Raw genomic sequence first — 18,833 nt, 5'->3', positions numbered from 1 at the left:
AGCTTTTTACACACTGTTGCTGGTATTTTGGCCCATTCCTTCATGCAGATCTCCTCTAGAGCAGTGATTTTTTTGGGGCTGTCGTTGGGCAACACGGACTTTCAACTCCATCTTCACCCCGCGGTGTCAAAATGATAACAAGAATGGAGAGCAAAAATCCCAGAACCACACGGGGGGACCTAGTGAATGACCTACAGAGAGCTGGGACCAAAGTAACAAAGGCTACTATTAGTAACACAATGCACCGCCAGGGACTCAAATCCTGCACTGCCAGACGTGTCCCCCTGATGAAGAAAGTACATGTCCAGGCCTGTCTGCGGTTCGCTAGAGAGCATTTGGATGATCCAGAAGAGGACTGGGAGAATGTGTTATGGTCAGATGAAAGCAAAATAGAACTTTTGGTAGAAACACAGGTTCTCTTGTTTGGAGGAAAAAGAATACTGAATTGCACCATACCCACTGTGAAGCATGGGGGTGGAAACATCATGCTTTGGGGCTCTTTTTCTGCAAAGGGAGCAGGACGACTGATCTGTGTAAAGGAAAGAATGAATGGGGTCATGTATCGAGAGATTTTGAGTGAAAATCTCCTTCCATCAGCAAGGGCATTGAAGATGAGACGTGGCTGGGTCTTTCAGCATGTCATTGATCCCAAACACACAGCCAGGGCAACAAAGGAGTGGCTTTGTAAGAAGCATTTGAAGGTCCTGGAGTGGCCTAGCCAGTCTCCAGGTCTCAACCCCATAGAAAATCTGCGGAGGCAGTTGAAAGTTGCCCAACGACGGCCCCAAAACATCACTGCTCTAGAGGAGATCTGCATGGAGGAATGGGCCAAAATACCAACAACAGTGTGTGAAAAGCTTGTGAAGAGTTACAGAAAACGTTTGGCCTCCGTAATTGCCAACAAAGGGTACACAACAAGGTATTGAGATGAACTTTTGGTATTGACCAAATACTTATTTTCCACCATGATTTTCAAATAAATTATTTAAAAATCAAACAATGTGATTTTCTGTTTTTTTTTTCCACATTCTGTCTCTCATGTTTGAGGTTTAACTATTTTGACAATTACAGGCCTCTTTAATATTTTCAAGTGGGAGAACTTGCACAATTAGTGGTTGACTTAATACTCATTTGCCCCACTGTGTGACAAAAAAATCTGATTTCTGCATTAAGACCTGCGGTATGAACCTAGCCTTTCATATGTGGTTAAAATCTGTTCTGGGCCACATTTTTCCAGAATGTGGGTGCAGTCTGAACTGTCAAGTCTCCCAAATCGGAATTCATGCAGCAATTATGTCGGCAAAGAGCAAGAGGCACAGAGGACACCAGCGATGTAGCTGTACAGTAGCGTTAGCGCCTAGCTTGAACTCGGCTTTTCGTGAAGAGGCGAGCTTGACAACAGTCAGTAAAAAAATAAAATGGGGGGGGGGGGGGGTCAAGCCTGAGAATGCTCGGTTTTCTTTCTGTGTGGTAAATGAGCAATACTGTACAGTATTTCAATATTGCTTACATTGCCAAGAGTCGGGGAAAACTGACCGTATGTCTGTGCATGCATGCACGACCCACACACATAGTATGGTGCATGCGTTCTGTCAATCCATATAAACTTTGAATATAAGACTAAACTGGGATTATTTATTTTTGTTATTTGTGTCCTCTTTTTGGAAATCAAAATATCTTCACCCTAGAATGATGCGGAGTCACCATGTGTAGTTATTTGTTTTGATGTTTTGATAATTCTGTGCATGCGGGTCAGTTTGCTCAGCGCGTGTCGGACTGCAAGTTAATGCACATCTGTAATACTTGAACGTGCTCAATGGAAAAAGGCAGGCCAAAAAACAGATATGACCAAAAAAATCAGAATTGTGCATTAAGACCTGCGGTATGAACCTAGCCTAAGGTGCACCTGAGAATACACAATCAATGGATATGTTCATTTTCTTACACAAGGTGTACCTGATTGTAGGCGCACTAGTGCATTTATGTTCTCCCTTGGTTTTTTATCTTTTAACATTGTAATATTGCTTTTATTTTATTAATTTATTAAGTATTTGTTTTATAGTTTTAGTTTGGGGTTTAATGAAGGATGGATGTGCGTCTTGAGCATGTTATTGGAGAATTATAATATATTTATTCTGCTACTGCAAATATAAATAAATACATAAATGAATAAAAAGGATAGAGGTCATTGAGCACAATCAGAATTCATACAGTTCATAAGGCATAGTGGTTTATAATTGTTACTTTTTAGGAAGAATTAAGTATGTTAAGTGTGCCTTTTAGTCTGTAAATGTTTTAAATGGAAACACAGGGAAAGTGCATGAACTCTCCTCATGCAGAAGCAATGGGGAAAAAAAACAATATATTTACTGTTATTCAGGGTAGGCACTGATGAACCAAAGAAGCTAGCAATCTTTGGTTTCAAAATTAGTTAAAATGACGTCAAGCATAATGATGCTTGAGTTTTTGTGAGCTCCTCTCTTAGATACTTCTGGTTTATACTACTCCTTGTTGAGACTGGTTCTTCCTTTGGACATGTATTTTAAAAAATCTGCTGAAATCCAAAGGAAGAACAAATGTGAAGAAATGGTCCTTTCATGTTCTTTGAACTAAGGTCTGTTTTGTTAGCTTGATATGGCTTTCATTTCATGTTACGTCATCCATGGCAACGACTCTTTTTTTTGGCAAAAATGTTAAAAACACCACGTAAAGCCAAAAGGAAATCAAGATATGATAAGTAATAACTTTGATAAGAGCTGAACTGACATTTTGCAAAGTGCACATCAGTTTGGCATGGTATCATGCATGATGATGGTTCGAATTCGAAAAGGTTTGTGTGACTCATAAGAGTAGTGAACAAAGATTGTTTGCTTTAGTACCAGAAAATCCACTCTTCATTTTTCAGCGCCTCACAGCATATTTATATTATTATTTTATTGTTGTCTGTTCTTTTAAAAAGATATTGCATGTACAATATGTACATACAATATACATGTACAATTCTATTAATGAGTTGTAGTAGCACCTATAGAATCCTACAGTAGATATAAACATTGTAGGGACTTCTTGCTTCAATGAGACACCTGGCACTGCTTTAAGGATTTCTAGACTGGGCTGCTAAGACATCTAAATAAAGGATAAGAAACACCCCTCCTCTCTTCCCACCGTATGGTGGCCCAGATGGTCCAGGCTGGTGGGAATAATAATGGCAGACTCTTGCAATGTTAACAATGACAGTCCACAAATGTAAAATTGTAGGGGCTCATTAGCATTAGTCTGCTGTTAGCCAGGCCAGTGATGGTCAAAGGCAAGAGGGTCAAAGTGTCTCGTTACCGCCCATGCATACTGCTATTAATACATTCAGTTCCACATTGAAATGCATATTTTAAAAGAACTGTTATACCCGACAATGAAAATTGAATGACTGATGATTAATGTGATGATTTATTGATTCTTCATTGTGCAGAACACTTACTTTTTTTTTAATGATTGTAGCTGTTTCTTTTAAGGCAAATGAAGATCTCTTTGAAAACAGATCTTGAATATAAAATAAAATAACCTTTTTGAAAGAGTATATGGAGGTTAACCCAGCTAACTATGAGCAGTAGTTGAGGTACACCCTGAATTGGTTGCCAGCCAATCACAGGGTACAAGGAGACATACAACTCGTCATGCACAGTCATACCTCCGGGCAATTTGAAGTAGTCAATCAGCCTAACATTCTTATTTTTGGGATGTGGGAGGAAACCGGAGTACCCAAAGAAAATCCAAACAGACATAGGGAGAATATGCAAGGCCAAAACTCTTTATTTCAGAACTGTAAGGTTGACATGCTAACCACTCAAACACTGTGTTATATATATATATATTTTTTTTTTTTTTACATACACAGTGGTACCTCGACATAGAAACACCTCGACCTACGATCCTTTCGATATCCAACGAAAAATTTAACTCGTCATTTGTCTCAACATAAAATAACATGCTCGAAATACGACGATTTACTACAGTGTAGCAGTTTCATTGTTTACCCGCACACCAGCAGCACGATAAGATTTTCTGTGAGATAAATCAACATGGGGCCCAAGAAGCTTAGTGAAGGTGGTGAAAAAAAAAGAAGAGAATGATGCTTACTATTAAATTAAGATGGAAATGATAGAAAAATATGAGCCTGGTGTGTGCCTCAGTGAAATGGCTCAACAATACGGCGGTAATATGTCTACGATCTCGACAATCTTCCTTCGACCTCCGTTTTTCAGTCTTTATATGTTAAGGCTCCGAATTGAGATTAATGAACACCTTGACACATTGATTGGCGGAAAGGAAGTGTGGTCGGCTACAAATGCGGCGTGAGCAGTGTATTCCAGCAGGGGTGGACCGCACGCTCTGCGGACAGACGCAGCATGAAGCAGGGAGGACTGGCAGTTACCCGCACGATCGCAACGTTGGAGAAATTTGGCACCCCACCGAGCGAGGCGAGGAGGACGAACGCATGGTAGCTCGAATGCTGCGACGTCGAACCCACCAAGTGCAAGCGCCAGTAGTTAAAGTAGTAAAAGCCCATTTTTAGCAGGGGTGGGTGGCTAAAGTTTTATCATTTTAGATATTTTTTCTGGACTATTTTTAACTGTTTTTAAAGGTATTTTAGAGTGAATTCTCTGGCTGCCTGCAAGTAGTTCCAGTGGGGAATTGGTGCCTCCCTTCATAGTGTGCTCAACCCCAAGGGGTCCCATAGGCCTGCCTATGTGGACCTATGTTTTGTTTGCAGTGTTTCTTTTTTATTGCAGTGCCCACCGTTTGTGTGCTGTGCCAGAGCAGTGCCGCCTTCCCACTGCGGTCAAGCCACCCTCCACTCGTTAAAACGAAGTCAAGCTAGCCGCCCCTCATTTGGATCATTGTGTGCATTACGGTAATGCAACGCGCTGGCTTCCTAATGGTGCAACTTGCTGTATTCATAATGGAACGCGGTGGCTGCCCATTTCCGCTGTCATTTCGCCTGATTTCAAAAATTGATTAAAAAAAATCTGGCTGATATCCCGGGACGGTTCCACTTCTGAGGTATACTAGAGTACCCCAAGACTCGAACTAAAGTACTCTGATAAAATTCTGATGTATCATTTCAAAATAAAAGTACTTTGAAAATGGCCAATTTTTGCTGTCATTTCGCCTGATTTCAAAAATTAATAAAAAAAAATCTGGCTAATATCCCGAGACGGTTCCACTTCTGAGCTACACTACCCTACCCCAAGACTCGAACTAAAGTACTCTGATAAAATTCTGATGTATCATTTTAAAATAAAAGTACTTTGAAAATTGCACATTTTTGCTGTCAATTTGCCTGATTTCAAAAATTGATTTAAAAAAATCTGCCTGATATCCCGAGACGGTTCCACTTCTGAGGTATACTAGACTACCCCAAGACTCGAACAAAAGTACTCTGATAAAATTCTGATGTATCATTTCAAAATAAAAGTACTTTGAAAATTGCTTATTTTGGCTGTCATTTCGCCTGATTTCAAAAATTAATTTAAAAAAATCTGGCTGATATCCCGAGACGGTTCCACTTCAGAGGTATACTAGACTACCCCAAGACTCGAACTAAAGTACTCTGATAAAATTCTGATGTATCATTTCAAAATAAAAGTACTTTGAAAATTGCCCATTTTTGCTGTCATTTCGCCTGATTTCAAAAATTAATAAAAAAAAAATCTGCCTGATATCCCGAGACGGTTCCACTTCTGAGGTATACTAGCCTACCCCAAGACTCGAACTAAAGTACTCTGATAAAATTCTGATGTATCATTTCAAAATAAAAGTACTTTGAAAAATGCCCATTTTTGCTGTCATTTCGCCTGATTTTAAAAATTGATTAAAAAAAATCTGCCTGATATCCCGAGACGGTTCCACTTCTGAGGTATACTAGACTACCCCAAGACTCGAACTAAAGTACTCTGATAAAATTCTGATGTATCATTTCAAAATAAAAGTAATTTGAAAATTGCTTATTTTGGCTGTCATTTCGCCTGATTTAAAAAATTAATAAAAAAAAATATGGCTGATATCCCGAGACGGTTCCACTTCAGAGGTATACTTGACTACCCCAAGACTCGAACTAAAGTACTCTGATAAAATTCTGATGTATAATTTCAAAATAAAAGTAATTTGAATATTGCTTATTTTGGCTGTCATTTCGCCTGATTTCAAAAATTAATAAAAAAAAATCTGGCTGATATCCCGAGACGGTTCCACTTCAGAGGTATACTTGACTACCCCAAGACTCGAACTAAAGTACTCTGATAAAATTCTGATGTATCATTTCAAAATAAAAGTAATTTGAAAATTGCTTATTTTGGCTGTCATTTCGCCTGATTTCAAAAATTAATAAAAAAAAAATCTGGCTGATATCCCGAGACGGTTCCACTTCAGAGGTATACTTGACTACCCCAAGACTCGAACTAAAGTACTCTGATAAAATTCTGATGTATAATTTCAAAATAAAAGTAATTTGAATATTGCTTATTTTGGCTGTCATTTCGCCTGATTTCAAAAATTAATAAAAAAAAATCTGGCTGATATCCCGAGACGGTTCCACTTCAGAGGTATACTTGACTACCCCAAGACTCGAACTAAAGTACTCTGATAAAATTCTGATGTATAATTTCAAAATAAAAGTACTTTGAAAATTGTCAATTTTGCTGTCATTTCGCCTGATTTCAAAAATTGATTTAAAAAAATCTGGTTGATATCCCGAGACGGTTCCACTTCAGAGGTATACTTGACTACCCCAAGACTCGAACTAAAGTACTCTGATAAAATTCTGATGTATAATTTCAAAATAAAAGTAATTTGAATATTGCTTATTTTGGCTGTCATTTCGCCTGATTTCAAAAATTAATAAAAAAAAATCTGGCTGATATCCCGAGACGGTTCCACTTCAGAGGTATACTTGACTACCCCAAGACTCGAACTAAAGTACTCTGATAAAATTCTGATGTATCATTTCAAAATAAAAGTACTTTGAAAATTGTCAATTTTTGCTGTCATTTCGCCTGATTTCAAAAATTAATTAAAAAAAATCTGCCTGATATCCCGAGACGGTTCCACTTCTGAGGTACACTACACTACCCCAAGACTCGAACTAAAGTACTCTGATAAAATTCTGATGTATCATTTTAAAATAAAAGTACTTTGAAAACTGCACATTTTTGCTGTCAATTTGCCTGATTTCAAAAATTGATTTAAAAAAATCTGCCTGATATCCCGAGACGGTTGCACTTCTGAGGTATACTAGATTACCCCAAGACTCGAACAAAAGTACTCTGATAAAATTCTGATGTATCATTTCAAAATAAAAGTACTTTGAAAATTGCTTATTTTTGCTGTCATTTCGCCTGATTTCAAAAATTAATTAAAAAAAATCTGGCTGATATCCCGAGACGGTTCCACTTCTGAGGTACACTACACTACCCCAAGACTCGAACTAAAGTACTCTGATAAAATTCTGATGTATCATTTTAAAATAAAAGTACTTTGAAAACTGCACATTTTTGCTGTCAATTTGCCTGATTTCAAAAATTGATTTAAAAAAATCTGCCTGATATCCCGAGACGGTTGCACTTCTGAGGTATACTAGATTACCCCAAGACTCGAACAAAAGTACTCTGATAAAATTCTGATGTATCATTTCAAAATAAAAGTACTTTGAAAATTGCTTATTTTTGCTGTCATTTCGCCTGATTTCAAAAATTAATTAAAAAAAATCTGGCTGATATCCCGAGACGGTTCCACTTCTGAGGTACACTACACTACCCCAAGACTCGAACTAAAGTACTCTGATAAAATTCTGATGTATCATTTTAAAATAAAAGTACTTTGAAAACTGCACATTTTTGCTGTCAATTTGCCTGATTTCAAAAATTGATTTAAAAAAATCTGCCTGATATCCCGAGACGGTTGCACTTCTGAGGTATACTAGATTACCCCAAGACTCGAACAAAAGTACTCTGATAAAATTCTGATGTATCATTTCAAAATCATATCTGCCTCATAGTTCTGAGAACAAGGTTCAAGTCATGGCTCCAGCCTTGCTGTATGACACTTCTAAAACACAGGATTGGTGAAAAGGTGTCTCCTTGTCCAGTAGGAGTGAAATCCTCCACCCACTGCGGTCCTTTGTGGAATTAGTTTGGTGACCGCTGATCTAAAGTCAGTGCGCCGCCAGCGGTGGCCACGGCCACCCCTATAAATTGGTTGGCCACCCCACTGGCCACCCCGCTTGCCAGTATATCGTTGAATTGTTGTAGCATCAGTTATGCATTTCATCCCAAATGAATGCATTTATTTTGTTTTGTTAAATGTAGGGCTGTCATATTTATCGTGTTAATGGGCGGTAATTAATTTAATTAATCACGTGAAAATATTTATCGCAATTAACGCATTTGCGGTAGGACTCATTCAAGCATTGCCGCAAACACCCTACAATGGCGCTGTTTTACTTATATACAGAGAAAAGAGGCAGTGTCAAGTGAGTGGAGTAGATACAAGCATTCATTGGGGCCGTGCGTTTAATTGCCAAAAGCTTAGTCATCTCTCCCACAGCAACTATAAATATTGTGGGAAGCAACGTGGGGAAGAATGACAGGAGTTGATCTTTTTCTTACGCAGAGAAGATATAGCATTTGCAGGCACCACACACAGTCATGGTTGCACCACTTCCCATCATGCATTTGGGCAGGACAGTTAAGTCGCTACAGTAACATTTACTGAAAGCTCAACAAATACACTAGATGGCAATATTTAGTCACAATATACAAACTCACATTTATCCTTTAAGAATTACAAGTCTTTCTACCTGTGGATCCCTTTCACAGAAATAATGTTCATAATGTTAATGCCATCTGGTGGATTTATTGTTATAATAAAAAAATACAGTACTTATGTACAGTATGTTGAATGTATATACAGTGGGAAGAACAAGTATTTGATACACTGCCAATGGGTTTTCCCCATTGACTGTGTATTAAATACTTGTTCTCCCCACTGTAGCCGTCTTGTCTTATCTTTCCATTTCAACAATAGTAATAAAAAAATAAATAGGAGTAATAAAAATTTTCAACAGAAAAATATGGCATATTTTAGAGGTGGTTTGAATTGCGATTAATTATTTTTTAAGCTGTGATTAACTCAATTAAAATTTTTAATCGTTTGACAGCCCTAGTTAAATGTACACCTTATGCCTAATATATACATAACACAATAAAACAGAATTGTTGTGGAACTTAAAATGTTGACTGGCCAGTTATGGACAATGCACATTAAATCATTAGTAGCATCAAATATTACACAATACACCAAAGTATATCAGTAGCCGTGTCCTTAAGTCTTTCTGATAGTTTTCTCCTGACCTTTGTACTGCAATAATATAATGAAAACCTGAAATTATGGCTTTTAGTTTTGGCCACCCCAAGATTTTAAGTTTCCCCATCTGGCCACCCCTATCAAAAATTTCTGGAGGCGCCACTGTCTAAAGTCCCTTTTGAAAAGCGAGGACACTATAATTTGCATACTTTGTATGTTATCCGAGTGTGTGTATCACACATAACATAAAAATACATGATATTCCAGTGGTGAATGATATGTTCTGATTTTTAATTTAAAAGCCTCAAATATAAAAGACAGCAATTTATGCATATATCCTTGTCTAAAGTTCCCACCCAACATAACATGACACCCAATGATGTTTTTATTTTGACTGCTCTTTGATCCAGGGGGATGGCTTCAATAAGTGGTACCATTAACAGCGCCTAGGAACGAATGAACAGGAGTTGAAAATTGCCAAAAGCAAACAATTATTATGCATTATATGTTGTGCATAAGCATGCTTTTTATGTGTCATTGATACATATATATATATATATATATATATATATATATATATATATATATATATATATATATATATATATATATATATATATATGTGTATATGTATATATATATATGTGTATATGTATATATATATATATGTATATATGTATATATATTCATTGGATCTATCAAAGAACAGTCAAAATAAAAACATCATTGGGTGTCATGTTATGTTGGGTGGGAAGTTTAGACAAGGATGAATTCATAAATTGCTGTCTTTTATATGTGACACTTTTAAATTAAAATTCAAAACATCATTTACAACTAGGGGTGAAAGTGGGCCAGAACGGTCATGAACACAGTTCCGGTATAAGATTCAGGGCCAGAACGCAGTTCTGGTATTAAATTCAGGGCTGGAATGCTGTTCTGGTACACTCTGCTTTGATTCCGAAAATATGACGGCAACTGTCAAAACGCTATGTAAAAAAAAAAAAAAAAAAAATATTAATTTTTGAAATCAGGCGAAATGACAGCAAAAATTGACAATTTTCAAAGTACTTTTATTTTGAAATGATACATCAGAATTTTATCAGAGTACTTTAGTTCGAGTCTTGGGGTAGTCTAGTATACCTCTGAAGTGGAACCGTCTCGGGATATCAGCCAGATTTTTTTAAATCAATTTTTGAAATCAGGCGAAATGACAGCAAAAATTGACAATTTTCAAAGTACTTTTATTTTGAAATGATACATCAGAATTTTATCAGAGTACTTTAGTTCGAGTCTTGGGGTAGTCTAGTATACCTCAGAAGTGGAACCGTCTCGGGATATCAGGCAGATTTTTTTTAATCAAATTTTGAAATCAGGCGAAATGACAGCAAAAATGGGCATTTTTCAAAGTACTTTTATTTTGAAATGATTCATCAGAATTTTATCAGAGTACTTTAGTTCGAGTCTTGGGGTAGTCTAGTATACCTCAGAAGTGGAACCGTCTCGGGATATCAGGCAGATTTTTTTTAATTAATTTTTGAAATCAGGCGAAATGACAGCAAAAATTGACAATTTTCAAAGTACTTTTATTTTGAAATGATACATCAGAATTTTATCAGAGTACTTTAGTTCGAGTCTTGGGGTAGTCTAGTATACCTCTGAAGTGGAACCGTCTCGGGATATCAGCCAGATTTTTTTAAATCAATTTTTGAAATCAGGCGAAATGACAGCAAAAATTGACAATTTTCAAAGTACTTTTATTTTGAAATGATACATCAGAATTTTATCAGAGTACTTTAGTTCGAGTCTTGGGGTAGTCTAGTATACCTCAGAAGTGGAACCGTCTCGGGATATCAGGCAGATTTTTTTTAATCAAATTTTGAAATCAGGCGAAATGACAGCAAAAATGGGCATTTTTCAAAGTACTTTTATTTTGAAATGATACATCAGAATTTTATCAGAGTACTTTAGTTCGAGTCTTGGGGTAGTCTAGTATACCTCAGAAGTGGAACCGTCTCGGGATATCAGGCAGATTTTTTTAAATCAATTTTTAAAATCAGGCGAAATGACAGCAAAAATGGGCATTTTTCAAAGTACTTTTATTTTGAAATGATACATCAGAATTTTATCAGAGTACTTTAGTTCGAGTCTTGGGGTAGGCTAGTATACCTCAGAAGTGGAACCGTCTCGGGATATCAGGCAGATTTTTTTTTTATTAATTTTTGAAATCAGGCGAAATGACAGCAAAAATTGACAATTTTCAAAGTACTTTTATTTTGAAATGATACATCAGAATTTTATCAGAGTACTTTTGTTCGAGTCTTGGGGTAGTCTAGTATACCTCAGAAGTGCAACCGTCTCGGGATATCAGGCAGATTTTTTTAAATCAATTTTTGAAATCAGGCAAATTGACAGCAAAAATGTGCAGTTTTCAAAGTACTTTTATTTTAAAATGATACATCAGAATTTTATCAGAGTACTTTAGTTCGAGTCTTGGGGTAGTGTAGTGTACCTCAGAAGTGGAACCGTCTCGGGATATCAGCCAGATTTTTTTTAATTAATTTTTGAAATCAGGCGAAATGACAGCAAAAATAAGCAATTTTCAAAGTACTTTTATTTTGAAATGATACATCAGAATTTTATCAGAGTACTTTTGTTCGAGTCTTGGGGTAATCTAGTATACCTCAGAAGTGCAACCGTCTCGGGATATCAGGCAGATTTTTTTAAATCAATTTTTGAAATCAGGCAAATTGACAGCAAAAATAAGCAATATTCAAATTACTTTTATTTTGAAATTATACATCAGAATTTTATCAGAGTACTTTAGTTCGAGTCTTGGGGTAGTCAAGTATACCTCTGAAGTGGAACCGTCTCGGGATATCAGCCAGATTTTTTTTTATTAATTTTTGAAATCAGGCGAAATGACAGCCAAAATAAGCAATATTCAAATTACTTTTATTTTGAAATTATACATCAGAATTTTATCAGAGTACTTTAGTTCGAGTCTTGGGGTAGTCAAGTATACCTCTGAAGTGGAACCGTCTCGGGATATCAACCAGATTTTTTTAAATCAATTTTTGAAATCAGGCGAAATGACAGCAAAATTGACAATTTTCAAAGTACTTTTATTTTGAAATGATACATCAGAATTTTATCAGAGTACTTTAGTTCGAGTCTTGGGGTAGTCAAGTATACCTCTGAAGTGGAACCGTCTCGGGATATCAGCCAGATTTTTTTTTTATTAATTTTTGAAATCAGGCGAAATGACAGCCAAAATAAGCAATTTTCAAATTACTTTTATTTTGAAATGATACATCAGAATTTTATCAGAGTACTTTAGTTCGAGTCTTGGGGTAGTCTAGTATACCTCAGAAGTGGAACCGTCTCGGGATATCAGGCAGATTTTTTTTAATCAATTTTTAAAATCAGGCGAAATGACAGCAAAAATGGGCATTTTTCAAAGTACTTTTATTTTGAAATGATACATCAGAATTTTATCAGAGTACTTTAGTTCGAGTCTTGGGGTAGTCTAGTATACCTCTGAAGTGGAACCGTCTCGGGATATCAGCCAGATTTTTTTAAATTAATTTTTGAAATCAGGCGAAATGACAGCCAAAATAAGCAATTTTCAAAGTACTTTTATTTTGAAATGATACATCAGAATTTTATCAGAGTACTTTTGTTCGAGTCTTGGGGTAGTCTAGTATACCTCAGAAGTGGAACCGTCTCGGGATATCAGGCAGATTTTTTTAAATCAATTTTTGAAATCAGGCAAATTGACAGCAAAAATGTGCAGTTTTCAAAGTACTTTTATTTTAAAATGATACATCAGAATTTTATCAGAGTACTTTAGTTCGAGTCTTGGGGTAGGGTAGTGTACCTCAGAAGTGGAACCGTCTCGGGATATCAGCCAGATTTTTTTTAATTAATTTTTGAAATCAGGCGAAATGACAGCAAAAATTGGCAATTTTCAAAGTACTTTTATTTTGAAATGATACATCAGAATTTTATCAGAGTACTTTAGTTCGAGTCTTGGGGTAGTCTAGTATACCTCAGAAGTGGAACCGTCTCGGGATATCAGGCAGATTTTTTTTTTATTAATTTTTGAAATCAGGCGAAATGACAGCAAAAATGGGCAATTTTCAAAGTACTTTTATTTTGAAATGATACATCAGAATTTTATCAGAGTACTTTTGTTCGAGTCTTGGGGTACTCTAGTATACCTCAGAAGTGGAACCGTCCCGGGATATCAGCCAGATTTTTTTTTAATCAATTTTTGAAATCTGGCAAAATGACAGCAAAAATGGGCAATTTCAAAGTACTTTTATTTTGAAATGATACATCAGAATTTTATCAGAGTACTTTAGTCCGAGTCATGGGGTAGTCTAGTATACCTCAGAAGTGGAACCGTCCCGGGATATCAGCCAGATTTTTTTAAATCAATTTTTGAAATCAGGCGAAATGACAGCGGAAATGGGCAGCCACCGCGTTCCATTATGAATACAGCAAGTTGCACCATTAGGAAGCCAGCGCGTTGCATTACCGTAATGCACACAATGATCCAAATGAGGGGCGGCTAGCTTGACTTCGTTTTAACGAGTGGAGGGTGGCTTGACCGCAGTGCCTTCCCTGGGGAGCTCGAACTCCAGGCCGTCCAGTTTAGGAGTGACTCACTTTTTAGCCTTTTATCTTCGTTTTTTAAATAAACCAAGTGTGAACTGAAAAGCCCCGTCCAGCCTCCTCTTGCTGCGTCTCAGGGATGGAACTAACCTCCGGGTTGTTACACAACTGCCACATTAGAACCCGATTCGTTACATTATTATTGTATTATTATTATTACGATTTGTATTTATAATTTATTTGGTGTGCTATATGTAATTACCTGGGTCTTTCCTTTGGAAAGGCCAGGTATATGCTCTTCTGCAACTTTAGCCTATTTTTACTATTTGTGATTGTACCTGCAGTATTTATGAAGGATTTAGTGAAGGTTTTTGAGCTATGGAATGGATTAATCGATTTATAAACTTATTCTTATGGGAAAATCTTGCTCGACATACGAACATTTTGAATTACAAACCACGTCCTGGAATGAATTAAATTTGTATGTAGGTGCCACTGTATATAGAGTATATTTTTTAACAGTATACTTCATAACTCATACATAATGTATATTGCCTGCCTTTGCAAATGATCTCTCCACATTGTCTTTAAATAAAAATAAGTTTAAGTTGTTCCAGAAAAGCTATGATTCTGTAGTTTGTTTTGGTGTTTTTTTTTTTTCTAAACCTGTTGCACTTCAAGAATCTTGTGTTAATTACACAAGAATCTTGTGTTAATTACACATTATGAAAAATTTGTATCAAAAACTTGAAAAGCAGTTACACAGGCAAAGAAAATCACCAGCCATATGCTTTATTAGCATCTCATAGTAAGAATATGTTAGTGTCAGTAATAATAATTTTCTGTCTCCCTGTTTCTCTTATGTATTTGACCCAGTCTGTGTCTATTGGAGGAACTGGATTGTAGCTGTAATGAGTTGGAGTCACTGCCTCCAACCATAGGCTACCTGCACAGTCTTCGGACCTTTGCTGCTGATGAGAACTTTCTCATTGAACTTCCCCGAGAGGTGACTATCCAAATAGACAATTTATACTTTTCTTCCTGGTCAAATACCTTGCATTGCATGTTCTAACCTCATTTATGTGTGTGTGTTTAGATTGGTAACTGTAAGAATGTCACAGTGATGTCACTACGTTCCAACAAACTTGAGTTCCTCCCTGACGAGATAGGACAGATGACCAAACTTCGAGTTCTAAACCTTAGTGATAATAGGTATACACACCCGCAAGCATGCACAAGCACACAGTGAAGGAAATTCTTCATCAATGATTTTGTAGTCGCCCTTTTTGCCAACAGTTGCCATGGCAACTGGTGAGTGTGTTGCTATGGCTACTTGCTCTGCAGGCTGTACAGTACTTGGGAGAGAAACATCTTTTCTCATTCTTTTTATTCCTTTTCCAGGTTAAAGAATCTACCGTTCACCTTTACTAAGCTAAAGGACCTGGCAGCTCTCTGGCTTTCTGACAATCAGGTAGCTCTCCCTTCTCTCCTACAGAATATGTTCTCACTAGCAGTGGATGAATACAGAATCACAAATGAAGTGACTATACACAAGTTTTTTTTTTTACTTGCTCCTAGCTATTTGATTGCTTTATTACACTATTGTATTAATACTTCATTCAGAATGCAACTGTATTTCTTTTATATTTAACTTTGACAGTCATAACCAGAAACCCAATCTCCATTTTTGTGAAGGGACATTTTCTTAACAACATTGCTGAAAAGCCATATGTGCAAATGAGCACATAATATTAATAGTATTAACTTTGCCTTTACCCAATTTCACTGGATAAATTGCCTAAAACCCTGGTCATTATTCTGCATCATTGTCTTTAGTTTACCCAACAGCACACAGTTATTTTCCCCAAATACTGTTTACTGACTGCACCAAAACATTTAGTAATAAAATGTTTGATATTGACGAGAATGATTTTTTTTTTTAGTAACTTTTACTATGCAATTTCATCTTGCAAATTTGGAATATACACTGAAGAGCAGTAGTGTGCATCTTTATTAAATTCAATTCGTGACAACATTCAAAAAGTTGATCCTTTTCCGATTTTCTGTTCATTGATTGAGTTGGTGTATTTTCTTGACCCACTGTAAACTAAAAAAAAAAAAAAAAAAAAAAAACATAATATGTAGATGTAATATCATAAAACCGGTCAGTCAATTACAAGATTTTCAGTCTATTCATTTATGCATATTAAAGCAACACTAGTGTGTCTGTGTGTGTTGGAGGGGTAAGGTATAAAATCAAACTTTTGTTATTTTCAACATCGTCATATAGGGCTGAACGACATTGGAAAACAACTAACATTGTGAATTTTCGGGAGTTTGCGATATATTGCGATGTGTATTGCGATATTAAAAATAGAGGAATTTTCACCAGACTTGAATAGCTCTGTTTGGGCTGACTTTGGTTGATTCACTATAACCACAATGAATTCATTACAGATGTCCCGATCCGATCACGTGATCGAAAATTGGCCCGATCGCACCATTTTTCAGAGTATTGGAATCGGGTGAAAAGGATCGGGTTTCAATTAAAAAAATATTTTTTTCTGCATCATGCTCGTACAGCCTACCTCCTAAAAATGTTTTTCTTGGTCACCAGTGCAGCTGACGTTAAGTATTTAAAGTTAACGATGACTGACAAGTTTGTAGCTTTGATCTGGCAAGAGACACCTTGGTAGCTCTACAATTGAAGGCACAAATGTGTTAATCATCATTAAGCTTGGTACACAGTCTGAAGTGTGCTTTGGCAACTGATTTATTGTGTAAGTGAAAGGCTGTTCTTGGCTGCGTGAGCGTCAAAGCAAAAAAAAAACAACAACCTTTTTTTCGGTATCGGATCGAGAATCCTTATAGGCAGATTCTCAAAATCAGGTGACTCGGGAGAAAAAATATTTGCTCGGGAAATCCCTAGTATTCATATAATACTGTTTAATCCAGTCTAAGGGTTTTATCTGTGAATGATGAACATTGATGTGTATAAAAGGGATCCAGGAAGTCATGTCTCTGCACAATTGCAAGCAAAAGTTAACATTAAAAAAACAAAACGACAAAGCAATCACACATCCTGGGATAGGACTATTACGCATGCGCACATTGTGATAGCAATGTTCAAACGGTATATTGAGCAGGCCTATCATCTAATGATATTGTTTAGCCACAACTGGATTCATTACCTCATCACTATTCATCCTTCACACAGCTGCTGGAAACAGAAATGTCATTCAATCCAATTGCAGGTAACAGGGAGATCAAGATTTTAGGACACTGTGCGCTGGTCCTCATGGGAATTAAAGTCTTTCTTAAGGCTAAACATTACCGCTTTTGTCCATCTGCGCCACTAAATTTGACCAAATTGAGAACCCAAGTTTTACTTTAATAAAACGTATGTATTTTGTATATGTTAATGAAATGTACATCACATATATACTGAAACAATACAAGGAAGTGCCAAAAGTACCAAATTTCATGTAAATATGATTTATAAAAGATATCATGTATTTGCTAGAATGCTGATATATGAATATGTCTGTCATTGCAGTCCAAGGCTCTGATCCCCTTACAGACAGAAGCCCACCCTGACACCAAACAGAAGGTTTTGACCAACTACATGTTTCCTCAACAACCTCGTCATGATGAGGGTACTTGCTGTGTGCGTGTGTGTGTGTGCCTGTTTGTGTGCATGTGGCGTGTGTGTGGTTGAAAATTGCATTGCACGGCCTTCTGTAGCAATTTCGTACAAAAAAAAAAAGCGTAATGTAATTAAAAAAAATGTTCTTCACCTGTAGGTTGCTTTTAAAGAAGTTATCAATAAATGATAATTAATAATTGATCACACTATTTTCTTATGCCATAACGATAAATAATGGCTCGGTATAGCATTCTTTTAAATATGCCTGTGTTCTATGAAGTTTACATATAAATTGGTAGTTAGTTTTACACTATCATGTTTAACCCATGTTTGGTGCCCTGTGTACAGATTATCAATCAGACAGTGACAGCTTTAATCCTACTCTGTGGGAGGAGCAGAGACAGCAGAGAATGACTGTGGCCTTTGACTTTGAGGACAAGAAAGAAGAGGAGGATAACTCCGGGAAGGTCAAGGTCTGCCCTTTATCTGTCTGCCTGCATATACAGTATGCACAGTTTGTACTGCTACAAACAGTTAGGTTCCTGAGTACAGTATTTTGACAGGATTTTAATGATTTTGTTCCACCTAATTTCAACACCTCGTCAAATTTTGTATAAAACATTAAACACAACCACTGATGGCGTCGTGGCACATTCGCCAGACTTTGATGTGGGTGACAGTGTGAATGTGAGTGTGAATGATTGTCGGTCTCTACATGTTCCTTGTGACTGACAAGCAGTCAGTCCAGGGTGCAGTCCCCTCTTCACCTCAAGTTAGTCGGAATTGGCTCCCTGAACAGAATGAGTATATAGAAAATAGAAATTACATTGTATTCTATACATACTGTACATGTATTATATTCGAGAGTTTTTATAAACTTAATGCATTTATCATTTTATTTTGAATCTAGGGGTGTGCAATATATCAAAAAGGTGATATACAGTGGGGCAAATAAGTATTTAGTCAACCACTAATTTAGCAAATTCTCCCACTTGAAATATTATAGAGGCCTGTAATTGTCAACATGGGTAAACTTCAACCATGAGAGACAGAATCTGGGGGGAAAAAAAAAAAAAGAAAATCACATTGTTTGATTTTTAAAGAATGTATTTCCAAATTAGAGTGGAAAATAAATATTTGGTCAATACCAAAAGTTCATCTCAATACTTTTTAATGTACCCTTTAAACCTCCGGTTCTCACGTGTCCGCCCGA

The 18,833-nt window shown here is 36.5% G+C and overlaps 1 protein-coding gene across 12 annotated transcripts in view; it reads left to right on the top strand.

Annotated features, from left to right (window-relative positions):
• The window catches only part of lrrc7 (leucine rich repeat containing 7), a 215,818-nt gene that overhangs the window by 158,201 nt on the left and 38,784 nt on the right, over window positions 1-18,833 (top strand). For 10 of the 12 annotated variants that reach the window (XM_057841526.1, XM_057841525.1, XM_057841523.1 and 7 more), the window contains 5 exons: window positions 14,851-14,980; window positions 15,071-15,186; window positions 15,376-15,445; window positions 17,531-17,630; window positions 17,969-18,093. In XM_057841526.1, the coding sequence (XP_057697509.1) occupies window positions 14,851-14,980; window positions 15,071-15,186; window positions 15,376-15,445; window positions 17,531-17,630; window positions 17,969-18,093 (541 nt within the window). The remainder of the gene's footprint in view (window positions 1-14,850; window positions 14,981-15,070; window positions 15,187-15,375; window positions 15,446-17,530; window positions 17,631-17,968; window positions 18,094-18,833) is intronic. The other 2 variants (XM_057841524.1, XM_057841522.1) reach the window with 1 other exon arrangement.

This window comes from Corythoichthys intestinalis, chromosome 7, assembly GCF_030265065.1.
Source record: "Corythoichthys intestinalis isolate RoL2023-P3 chromosome 7, ASM3026506v1, whole genome shotgun sequence".
In the NCBI taxonomy this organism is placed as follows: Eukaryota; Metazoa; Chordata; class Actinopteri; order Syngnathiformes; family Syngnathidae; genus Corythoichthys; species Corythoichthys intestinalis.
The sequence above is the reverse complement of the archived record's forward strand: the minus strand, read 5'-3'. Positions and strand labels throughout refer to the sequence as shown.